Source organism: Cololabis saira, chromosome 20 (genome assembly GCF_033807715.1).
Source record: "Cololabis saira isolate AMF1-May2022 chromosome 20, fColSai1.1, whole genome shotgun sequence".
NCBI classification, from domain to species: Eukaryota; Metazoa; Chordata; class Actinopteri; order Beloniformes; family Belonidae; genus Cololabis; species Cololabis saira.
Genome location: NC_084606.1, coordinates 17,985,858 through 17,998,889, shown reverse-complemented (window position 1 = coordinate 17,998,889; position 13,032 = coordinate 17,985,858). Strand labels below are relative to the sequence as shown.

Here is a 13,032-nt window from a genome sequence, read left to right as displayed (position 1 = left end):
TTCTATTTCTATCTAAATCCATATGTATCAGTAAATCCAAATTTGTGAAGTTAGTTTTTGCTCAATATTCAGACGAAACACACAATGCATGTGGGAAAATGTTGAAGAAGATACAAAATGCTGCAAATATGATCAGAAACATTCTGACATATGGAAAATATTTAAAACTGCACCTTTCACCCCAGTGGCAATCTTATTAAGTAATCTTCCACGGAACAATTCATATGTTCAAAGATTAAAAAGGTAGTCCCAGTGAACGCTGAAGAGTGGGCTCAACATTAAACCCCCCCCCCCCCCCCCCCCTTATAGAGTATATGCAGAAGGGGGAGAGCTTCCTCTGAGCTGCTGAGTTGAAAGTGCTCCTCTGATTTTCAAAGCACCGATTCCCAAAGTTGACACACGTGTGTCCGGCAGGATTATCTCAAAATTACACTTAAGCCTGTTTTCTAGTCTTGTTTAAATTTGATTAACCTGCTCCCAAGAAAGTTTGACCTCACGTTTCTGTGACCGTCGGCGCAGCAACTGTTTTTAAGACCCCCAAAAAATGTCACGCTCATGTCAGAAAGTCGACTTTGATCGGGTTAAAGTTCCACCCCCGACCATTTCGGGCGACCTCAGTCGCTGACAGCAATTTTCGAAGACAGCCTCCATGAACCGGCAAAGAAAAAAACTCAAGTTTTTTCCAAAGTTGAATTGATTTCTTGAGCTAATATTCAAACGTCAGACATATGTCAATCGAAATATGACCGGGATACAGTACAAGAGGGCCGTATTCAACCATGACGCCACACCTCTGGTCACAGAAACCTAGGTTAGGGGTTGTGCTTCGTGCTCTAAATGACGCTGCAGCGGTGTCATACCTATTTCCGAGATATGGCAAATGCAGTGTGATCAGAATCTGATCAGAATCGGTGACATCAAAGTACTAGGGATGGGCGGTATGGACTAAAAAATTTATCACGATAATTTCCGGCATTTATCCCGATAACGATTAAAAAATACCAATTCAACTCCACCTTTTCAACTATAAATCTATCTCGCTCTCAGATCCGCCATGTTTGTTACACAAATCGTCATCAACGGGAATTTATCCTTTTTTCTTTCTTTCTTTCTTTCTTTCTTTCTTTCTTTCTTTCTTTCTTTCTTTCTTTCTTTCTTTCTTTCTTTCTTTCTTTCTTTCTTTCTTTCTTTCTTTCTTTCAGGCTCATTTCCTCCCTTCCTTCCTACCTTCTTTCCTCCTGCTCTCTCCTTCCCTCTTCCCTTCCTCTTTTCTCCCTTCCTTCCTCCTTTCCTTGTTTTCTCCCTTCTCCCCTTTTCTTCCTTCCTTCCTTCCTTCCTTCCTTCTTTTTTCCCTTCCTTCCTTCTTTCCTCCTGCTCTCCTTCCTTCCTTCCTTCCTTCCTTCCTTCCTTCCTTCCTTCCTTCCTTCCTTCCTTCCTTCCTTCCTTCCTTCCTTCCTTCCTTCCTCCTGCTCTCCTTCCTTCCTTCCTTCCTTCCTTCCTTCCTTCCTTCCTTCCTTCCTTCCTTCCTTCCTTCCTTCCTTCCTTCCTTCCTTCCTTCCTTCCTTCCTTCCTTCCTTCCTTCCTTCCTTCCTTCCTTCCTTCCTTCCTTCCCGTACGTTGTGGATTTAACGCAGAACCATAAATCATTTTTACACAAAAACTTTATCAAAGGGAATTTATCGTTTTTACCGCGAGATGATAAATTCTTATCGTGAGGATTTTCTTGGACGGTATATCGTGAACGGTAAAATATCGCCCATTCCTACAAAGTACCACACAACTCTGAAGAAGGGGGTTAGCTACTTTAGACACCTGAATATATGCTTCCCAGCAGAGAAAATTGGATTTTTTCCCCCCCATATGTCCCAGTTAAGCTATTTGGTTACTTACTGGATTAACACAGCAACACACGTGCACTGGTGGCTGCGTCTGAACACGAACTTGAGTGATACAAGCAAAGAAAACAAAAGGAATAGGTTGTGTAAAGCCATTGCGAAATGTAGACCTGCATCGTAAGAGGGGAACCGCCTTCACTTCCACTGAATTTGATGGAGATTTGACACATTTACAGTAAGACATCAGTTTTCCAGATGTATGGCAATAGTGGCACAGCCGGAGTCCACGTCTACACACAAACACAGATGGCCGTTATTTTTCATACACTGCCGTTGCCTTGACATGTGCCGAAAACAGGTGATAAAAAAGAAGAAAAAAAGACATTCTTGAGCACTTTTGTTAAATGCACGACATAGGGGATAAACAGACTGCTGTTTATGCTCCCACGGCAATAAAAAGACAGTTCCAAAGGTGAGCGTCCGCTGCTATCAATCATTGCTCTGGTCTGGCGACATATTGTTGGTTTATCCAAACATAAAGTTTAAATTACATATCACAGGTGGTGTTTTGTTATATGAATGCAGCAATAACACCACTGACTCCAGAAAAGAGGAGGGATTTGCAAGCTCTTTTCTACCGTGATGATCCACCGGAGTTTCATCGTTAAGCAAGAACTCATCCTTAGTACAACAACATTTTGTTCTAATCTCTCACATGCTCTGCCTTTATTGGACCACTATTAAAAGCTGAGCAGCGGCTGTTTTTAATAAAAAAAAAAAAAAAAAAAAACAACAGATCATCCAAAAAGCTTTCCATCATAGAGAGGTAATTGGAAAAATATCTTCTGGAGATGGCGTCAGGGATTTTGGGGACTCATCACTTGATCCTTTTACCCTATTTATTGAACTAAGGAACTTTGTCATAAAACATTCTGGCAGAGACCTTGGACGGTACCTTGTCAAATTGTCCATCTGAGTTTAATTCAACACACATGCCCATTGTAAGTTTCTGCTTTACGAGCGCTCGTCCCTCGTAGCTGAAGGTTCCCCCATTACGATGATAAATATGTGCCATTGCTCCCCTCCCCAGAGGTCCGGCTCGGCGCTAGACCCTTGCAGATGTTTCTGTGTTCTCTGGGACTGAGCAGATTCCTTCACGATGACACCAAACCAGCCTCCATTTGGTCCCCAACCAAACACACACCAGCCAGCGCTTATATTAATACGGTAAGCCCTGGCTTTGGTGTTGAAAATATGTATCCATTATTGCTGAACCATATATTCTTGGATGTTGCAACTCGTAAAAATGTGTAAAATCGCCCATTTCAGTTTCATATGCAATAATATTCTGTCCCTAATTGGTGTTTAAATTTAGTACAGCCTTAGTCCCTCAAAAGATCAACAACACATAACATATAACACTGTGTCATTAATTATTATGATCGTTAAGAGAAAAATGTGGAAGCAGCGTGTGAAAGAAAATAAACACAGCCCACAATCCAGCAATTAACTGAAGCATTGTAATTATTTTCTGATTCTTCCCATTAATGGTGAATTTAAGCCCCTGCAAATGTTGGATCACTGACATTTGCGTTTGTTTTGCAAGTATCTTAAAGTATCTTAAATCTTAAAGAACAGCTTTTGTCACGTTGAATTGAAGATTTGGGAGGGTTCGTGTGGGGATGGTTTGTTTATGTTTTGTTTCAAGTATCAACAGATGTGACATCATCCATCACCCATAAATTACTGACCCCGCCTTTAATGTTCAGTCACAGCATTTCAGTCTGGTTGGGTGAGTTGGGTCATGACGGGGGTGGGGTGGGGGGGGCGGGTCACCTACCTTGGCTATCACTGCAAACAGCTCAGGTTTTAAATTTGTGTTTGAATGATTTTGTGACAGGATATTTTATGTATCTGCATGATCCAATGTCAACAGGTTCATGTAAAAAATAAATAGAGAAAAGAACATCTTGGATTCTGATGCATCCAAATTTGTGAAACTGACAGGTTATATTTAAAGAGGACAAGCAAGCGCCTGTCGGGAGATGTTAATAATGACATATGGAACGTCACATCATCGGTACGCTGCCAAGAAAAACGTTGAATTGCAAGACATATTTTTATTTTTCCAATGTCAATTAAAGTCAAAAACTAAACAATATGTTTAAAGACATTCGGAGAGTTGCACTTCCGCGCATTTGAGAAATACATCGATGAGATGAAGCTGTTTAAGCAGCTCGGTGGCTAATGCGAGCAGCTTCTCAGCATTTAAGTTCCTGAAGCGCACCTTCTCAGAAGAACTTATGTGGACTGAAATATAAATCCTCGTCTCCACTGAACTTTCAAAAAGGCCTGATGAAAACTATAGGATCGTTAGAACTCAGCGAGGGCATAAAATACCAGGTTTTCCCCACATCTAAACCTTCTTTGTCAGTAATGCAGTTTTCTTCTCACCTTTGAGATGTAGGCCTTGATGCCTTCGGCCAGCTTGATGCAGGGCTCCCCGAAGAGCTGGGCGAGCTGGTCCGGGATATCCTGGTCCTTATCCAGAGCGTTCAGTAAACTCAGGCACTTCAACTCCTCCGTCACTCCTTGGCTACGCACCTATAAGCAAACACAGTACGTAAAAAATTCAAATAAATAAATCATCAGAGGCTCATGTAAACCATTGCGCTGAAATAAAGACAGTGTGGCAGAATGCCACTGCCTGTAAGGAAAACATTTATAATATTTAACCCAGTTGTTTATCCTTTGAGTCGGTTTGGAGCCTCCTGGTTTTCAAGAGTTTACAATCTCTGTTTGGATTAAACCCTCCAAAGCAGTTATGGTTGTTCAAATAATAAAAGATTACACAGCAAACACAACTCTTGGTGGTATAAAGTCAAACCTAGGAGGTCCACAGTGAACCATCCTCCCACTCATGACACACATGCAAGAGACCAAATCAGTCTTGGTCTCAAACAGTCATGTGTTAAAGAGGACACGATTTGCTTGAGAAAACAAACTGCCCGCATGCTGTGCCTCGTATTCATATCCACGCCCGTCACACTTTCTCTGTCTGAGCTCATGTGTTGCAAGAGGCTCCTCATGAAGAGCAGAACCGGGACATTCTGGTACCCTGTCAAACGCCACTCACATCGCAGCTTCAGGCTGCGAAAACAACTGCCGTCCAAATGCAGGATGCAGAAAAAGGAGCATTATTCTTGATTTCCCCTGTTTGATAATCTCTCGTACCTCGTATGAGATCATGTAAACATCATCCTTTTGTTTTTCAGTGCCCTCGGGGGAGGCTCATTTACGTCACTTAGTTGAACGCTAGGCTCTGACGTGTCGTCACTCATGTGGATTTTCACCCATTTTGCTGCCTGTTTCCTCATACATGTGGTTCTGTTTTTAAGGCTTCTTCATTGTTGTCTTGAATACATTTCTTTCCCCTCTTGTTTTTAAGTCTGATACGACTTTAATAAATATGGGTCCCTGCACAATACCACCAGAAACATTTGAGAGCATTCACTGCTTCTAGACTCGCAGCATCGCTCTTTAAGACGAACCGTCTATTGAGATGACTTTTTAGTGTTAAAGCAATTTGTTGAAAGAATGTAAAAGCCGTGGCGGGCGTTATACGAGCGGTGAAACTGGTACAGAAACAAATGTAACTGAAACGTTGTGGCGGCTGAAACGCGACTCCTCATGTAACATGTAACGTTCTCCTGACCAGAAACAGTCACGCAGACCTGCATCCAAAGTAAGCAGTTCCTTTGTTATCGTTTCAGATTTTGAGCCCATCTAAGTAATGCCTCCCGTTTGGATGAAACTTTGATGCTTTGAAATGTTTGCATGTAATTTTAGGGAGTTTAATTAAACTTTATTGAGAACAGAAACAAGTTTTCTCCTGCCATGGAATAATAGGAGTGAGAGTGTGTATCCTCCAGGGAGGTTTTCACGGTCTGAAAGCCCGGCTAATGACTCTGTAACAAGCTCTGATGAAGAGAAGGAGACTGCAGAACTGCTTTTTATTCAATTCTTTTCACTTGACCTCTGTTTTGTAATGAAAGCCTTCCCTCTTTGATTTGTTTCTCATAGTTTTTTTCCATCTGCTTTTTCTTTACTATGTTATTTGACAAAGTACACACCCCCCCACCCCCATCCCCATCCCCAGAGCAATAATTTTCATGCTGATGCTTGAGTAGATCTGCTTGTTCCCTGAGGTGATAGCAGTGCGCCATGTGTGTGTTCGTGTGTGTGTGTAAATTGGTTCAAACCTCGTGGGAAGCGCAGCGCTCTTACGGGAAATATATGTCCTTTTCAAAAGAATGGGGTCACATCTCAACATGTTAGCAAGTCCTGAATGATGACTAATGCTCCTAATGACTTCACTTGTCCATTTAGGGACAAATAATAATGAATTTAATTAGATACACATGGCTGTTTTCCAGCCTGTACACTTTCCGGTTGCAAGCTTGTTCCGAGTTTGAGGCACATTGTATTAAACGTGGTGCAAAGGTGAGCAGAAATGGAAACTAAGTTTTCCCTAAAGATATGAACTTCCCATGAACCGAAAACCTAAAAACCCTGTGGTGTGGCCGCAGTAAATACACACCGCAGACCGAGTTTGTCTTCCAACGCGACATGCAGGAAATTCAAAATATCTTGCTTTGAGAAGCTAAATCTTCTCCCGGTTCGCACCTGTTTAAGGGGCTCAAATTGTTTTTTCCTTTGGAGACCACAAAAGTCTGCACAATTCACTCGAGTCAAATAATGGAAAAATGAAGTAAAACTGAAGTGTATTTTTCATTTTACTGCTTCTTGTGTGATTGCATTTTAATAGAAAGAAAAGTTTGAACAAAATGCATAAAAGAAATGTAGTGCAACAAAAGTTAGAAAATATGCACTCGTTAAAGCAAAATAAAGGACTTTTATGATTTCTTCAATGGGCCAGTGAGTCTCTAAAGTTGAGTTTTTTGGAAGTTGAATGATAGGCCAGATATAGCATCAGTAACTTCTATAAAAGGACATAACCGACACTATATCATGTACAGTAGCTCTGAAAAACAATTGGGCAAGGTGTTTCTAATGTGCCACATGAGTTTTCAGTGGAAATTACCTTCTGTCAGCTCAGACGGTGTGAAGGACATGGCATGACATCAATCTCTACAGACGGTGAGCAAAAACAAAAAGCCCCTTGGAGGACCATGGAGGAGGGTGTACATTTTTATAACACTGGAGCACATTCTTTGATCAGATGTGTCTGAATAAATTTGCTCGGCTCAGACAGGGTTCAGTGCATTTGGTCAGGATTATAGTGGATGTGTTGACCCAAGTGTGAAGCATGGAGGTGGCAGTGTGATGATATGGGGTTAAGGAACATAATAAATAAAGCCTTATCTGAGCAATGAAATGCTTTCAACAGTGGGGTCTGTCCACCCAGTTCATTTCATTTAAAAAAAACAACAACAAAATAAATCACTTAATTTCAGTGATATCGCTCAGAGGGTACAACATTAAGTACACTACATCTTGTCCGACTTATAAAACTGTGTTTTGGACAAAACTTTCCTCTAAGGAAGTAACTAATACTGTTTAAGGTGCAGTTAGAGACCTTTGACTCATCTGTTTTACAGTCTGGACTCTCCTCACCATTTACTTCCTCTCGTAAAATCGACGCGAAAAGGAAGCACGGTAGGCCATACCAGATCATCTGGGTAACATCAGGACACATCTTGCCAAGAATCTGCTGACAGTGAAGTCTGGGCAGAGACAGTTTGTCTATTGTGAGGAGGAGTGTGATGACAGCTACCACCGGCAAAAGCGAAGGGGAGGTTAACACACGGGTGAGCGGATCCAAGGTTTCTCAGACCAAAGGAGGAGAAACTGGCTTTTGTGTCTTTCTGATGGTTCTGCGAAAAACAAACTCCCTTTTTTTTTTGGACATGGTTGGAAAAGTAAATGTTATTGGGGAGAGTCCTTGTGTGCCAGAGTAAAATGGTTATTTTCCATGCACATACAGGCCTGGGTATCCATTAGGTTCTGACAGTGCAGACAGGGAGTGTTTGATCTATTATGGGAAACAGTCCTGCCCATATTAGCGAGGAGATAAAGCCCATACAGATCCCAGCCCTGAGCTAAAAACAAGATTAGAGGTAAACTAAATGCTACATTAGTGTGTGGAAACAGAGCCAAAGGCCAAAGTCAACGAGGTTGGGAAACATTAGGACTTGAACAAAACAAGAAACTCCGTGTGGTCGAAAGAGGTCAGCGTTGCCGCCCTCGGTCCACTTTTCTTGCACTTCTGTGCAGGTTTTCATGTTGAAATTGGTGATAGTCAGCTAAACAATCTCTTTTTTTTTTTTTTTTACTTTGTCTGCACACATATTAATGGTTGATACCATGCTGGTAAAAACCTAAGGCATAGGCCTATATATGTGCATTGTTACTATATTTAATATATATACATATATATACGCATACACACACATATACACATACAAACCTAGTGAGTTTTTTTTTTTTTTTTTGGGGGGGGGGGGGGGGGGTGGGGGGGGTGACATCCACTGCTAAACCAGGAAGCAAGAACTCACGGAGGCACACGTCGAGCACTGGAAATGTGCAACAAAAACCACAAACGAAACACGAAACCGACCAAAACACAAGCAGCAATCGACCCAAATCTCGAGATCTAATCACAGTCTGAGCTAGATTACCGCAACTCACTAACCCCAAAAACTACAGAACAAGCATGCAGGTGAACAAGCCAGTGTGTGTGTCTATATGTGTGTGTGTGTGTGTGTATGTATATGTCTGTGTGGCTATGGGTGTGTGTGTGTGTGTGTGTGTGTGTGTGTGTATGTATATGTCTGTGTGGCTATGTCTGTGTGGCTATGGGTGTGTGTGTGTGTGTGTGTGTGTGTGTGTGTGTGTGTGTGTGTGTGTGTGTGTGTGTGTATATGTCTGTGTGGCTATGTCTGTGTGGCTATGGGTGTGTGTGTGTGTGTGTGTGTGTGTGTGTGTGTGTGTGTGTGTGTGTGTGTGTGTGTGTGTGTGTCTGTGTGGCTGTGTGTGTGTGTGTGTGTGTGTGTGTGTGTGTAAATGTATATGTCTGAGTGGCTGTATGTGTGTGTGTGTGTGTGTGTGTGTGTGTGTGTGTGTGTGTGTGTGTGTGTGTGTGTGTGTGTGTGTGTGTGTGTGTGTGTGTGTGTGTGTGTGTGTGTGTGTGTGTGTGAGCATGTATATGTGTGTGTGTGTGTGTGTGTGTGTGTGGCTATGTGTATGTATATGTGTGGCTATGTGTGTGTATATATGCTTGTATGAATATATGTATATGTGTGTGTGTGTGTACGTGAGTGTGTGTGTGTATATATATCTATGTGGCTATGTGTATGTATGTGTGTGGATATGCGTGTGTGTGCGTGTGTGTGTGTGTGTGTGTGTGTGTGTGTGTGTGTGTGTGTGTGTGTGTGTGTGTGTGTGTGTGTGTGTGTGTGTGTGTGTGTAATAATCCTAACAAAGCTCCACCTGAAGTGTATCTATAGTGGAGGGGGGGGGGCAACCCCGCCACCCGCGAGACCAGAGGCCGACAAGGAAGAACCCGGAACCCAGGCCACCAGCAACCAAGCTAAACAATCTCACCGTCTCAACTTTCTTCCTTTTAAAAATGTGGTTCTTGCAGAGTTTATTTCTGTCGTCTGTTCTGGCTCCTCACCAAACTGAACAGTCCAGTGTTCGGTTCTGACCTGAAACACACACACTTAAGACTTGCTCTGCCTTGCTCCCAGTTCTTTCCCTCAATTTTTAAGTCTGTTTCTCTGTCTCAACACACCCTGTGAGCCTCGTTCTTCAGCTCGGTTGGCTTGCTAGCTTTGACTCTCTCTAACTGTAAATAAAAAACCTAGAAAAAACAACTTTGGACAAAAGAAAATGTCAGTTATGTGGTGCAAACTTTCGTTAGGCACCAAAAGCTACCTGAACTAAAAAGGTTTGAAGTGAGAACAGAATAAGTGTTGGCAGCTAAATTACAATTAATGTTTGCATGAGGGCAACAGCGATAAGTTAAAAGTAACTGCTATTTGAAGCCTCTGGCTAAATCAATATTGTGCTTAATGATAATGTGGAAAGGGCCACTACAGACAGACCCGTACAAGTTGACGGACTCAACTTCTAACAATCGCCTGTTTTGTAACAATTATATAAATGACAGTTCTGTTTTGTGGAAGGCCATGAACTTTCATCATTTTGCATCCATTGCACGTATTTACTAAAAGGTTTTTTGCATTTCTCATGAACAGTAGAAACACACGCACCCATATCCATTACTCCTTTTGAGGCCTGATGTAAGTGACTGGATTACTTATGTAAAATATTCTCTGTTGATTCGGTTGACCTGTTGGGAAACATTTGAGATGTTCCGCAAGCCAGTTTAGACATGCAAACCTCCAGAGATGGAGGACCGAGCCTCTATATCGTTGCCATGCCCTGGGAGCATGCATGTGGAAGTACGCCACAGTCTCGGTTAAAAAACCTCTCCCCTACTGCTTTCTGCTCTGACAGCAGTCCAACTGCCAACTTGGAACTCCTCTCTGCCAAATCCTGACAACTAGCAAAAAGTGACTCCTCTTGGTATCATTTTGTGAATAAGTTACATCCCAGTGAGTCAGAATTGGCAAATTAGTGAGATGAGAAAAGTTTTGCTTTGCCATTTAAAACTGAAGCCCAAATTTTGTTCCTGTTTATGGAAATGGATTGTGACGCAGATTTGATTTACTGCTTTAGTTCCCAAACAAAAGTCTGCAGACAGTTTGTAATATTGTAAGTATGAGCTTTATACCTCCCAAGTGGTTTCAATCCTACTGAGGTTTTTTTTTTTTCAATTGCTGCCATTATGGAGCAATTTATGTGATGTGTCACGACACCCATGACCTGACGCTCTCTGGAGTCATCACCCATCAGTCTGCTAGGCCTCTTCAGCAACTAAGAAAAAGCTGACAAATGCATAAAACACTTACTAAACACTTGAGATGATTGCTGTGATGTAATTCTCCATTGTGCGGTTCATCATGACCAGACCAGACGTCGTAAAAGACAAACATTATTGTCAATGTCCGATATCTCTGAAAGCCAGGGTGGCGAATTTTCATGTTTGAGCTCTGTCTCATGCTCTCACGCAAAACAAGAGTAAACCCAAAGCCCCTACTGTGTGGGGAGGGGGGGGTTACATTTGTGCTGCTCCATCACAGCTGGTGGGACATTTATATTTTATGATCAAAGTCTGATACATAAAACACTTTTCTGTCAAGTAAAGATTAATGCTAAAGAAATATTTCAGCTGTTTCTTTAAGGTTAGAGCTTCATTTTATTTGAAGTTGGCACTTCAAAGTGCTTTGCTGTAAAGAAGTTATACCTGTGTGTAAGGAAATGTGGAGAAAAAAGTACAATTTAATATATCAATATATTGCTTGCAATGACGCACCATAGTATATGAAGCTATGAGGACAAAATACCTGTGAGAAGTAAAAGTAAAATACAGCAATACAGCATATTACAGTAGCAAAATCTGTTACCGTACTTATCAGGACTGACCTTCACAAAGCTTAGAAATGTCCGGACCACACCGATAACAAATCTAAACAACAACAATAGTACTGTAAATTGTGCTCACTGCCTTCTTTATCAATCCTGATTGAGAGGATTGACAGGGAAAGTTTACAAATATTGTCACTCGAGGCACTATTCAATCTGAAGGTGGGAAAGATCGTGTATACGGCAAAGATGGAGGCTGAACCTGTGCCACGTGAATACATTGAAATACTTGAATCAAGTCAAGTTTTTTTCTCTGGTATGATTTAAGATGTAAAACACAAGAACCAAATTGAAGCTGGACAGTGAAGTTTATATAATTTATGTATATATTTTACTCTTCCTCGAGAGGTTTTATTGCAGAGTGGCGATCCTTTAATCATTACAATCTTTGGAGTCTCCGAAAACTTTGGCAGAACTTAGCAACGGGTTTGCTGTTCAGTGTGTATATTGTTTTATGTCCCAGAAAGGTGGCAATAGCCCCAAAGGCTACCGCCAAGGGGAGGGGGCTGCAGCCCTGAAGGCCCCCTTTTTCAAATGCAAATGAACATTTCCCAAACATGCAAATGGCTGAACGGGGAACTTCCTGGACGTTTGCAGCTCTTCCATGCCACATACTCCTTTGATTATATTTGTTCGTTAGGTTAAACCTTTCTTAAATACTATTGATCAGTTACTGTATATTTAACTTATGGAAAGTATGAAAAAAGAGAAAGGTCCAGGTATCAGATCTGGCAGAGTTCAACTTCCTCTAAAAACAAAAATCTAGGTACGTCTTGCTGCACATTTACATCCAAAAATCTTTATTTTCTGTGTGCGGTTTTCTGCTAGAGCACAAACCCGACAAAGTTGTATTACAGGGGGGAAAAGAAATAAAGAAAATACTTCCTGCACTGTCAGAGTGTTATTTCACGCCTCTGAACGTGAATTTAATTTCTGTATCTCTTCAGATAAAGAACTAAGTGGGGAAACTCCCAGCTGGTCTGCTTTTGGAAATCATCATCGCTGCAGCGAGAGGAAACTCATACACACACACACACACACACACACACACACACACACACACACACACACACACACACACACACACACACACACACACACACACACACACACACACACACACACACACACACACACACACACACACACACTTGCACACTTGATAGTTTTTTTTTTTGTTTTAAAGTGGTCTACGTGCTATTTTTCCACTCTGCCAGAACACATGTGGTCTCCCATAGCTATCAGTTCTGGCCTGGATGACCGGGTTCCAGAGAGAGCTTCTGCAATCCTAAAGCCGACTCTCTCAGGAAACGGCAGACAATGCTGCACTGTTCCCTGCCCTGTGTGAGTTTTTGTGCATGTGCATATACTTATGCATTGTGTGTGTGTGTGTGTCTTTACATATGTTCGTGCATGAGTGTGTATGTGCAAAAGTATTGCTGTGCGTGTGTGCTTGGCTCGTGGTGGACACCAAACCCTGAAAAGAATATCTCAGAGGGCCACTTGGAAAACCAAGCATGTGTGTGTGTGTGTGTGTGTGTGTGTGTGTGTGTGTGTGTGCAGGGTGGGGGGGTCTGGGAGATCTTTGGCAGGCCAGAACTCTCATTTGAGGGGATTAGGAAGA

General features: G+C 41.9%; 1 protein-coding gene across 2 annotated transcripts in view; it reads right to left on the bottom strand.

Moving 5' to 3' along the window:
* The window catches only part of tnfsf10l (TNF superfamily member 10, like), an 81,345-nt gene that overhangs the window by 36,744 nt on the left and 31,569 nt on the right, over window positions 1-13,032 (bottom strand). For both annotated transcript variants that reach the window (XM_061709681.1, XM_061709680.1), the window contains exon 2: window positions 4,290-4,439. In XM_061709681.1, the coding sequence (XP_061565665.1) occupies window positions 4,290-4,439 (150 nt within the window). The remainder of the gene's footprint in view (window positions 1-4,289; window positions 4,440-13,032) is intronic.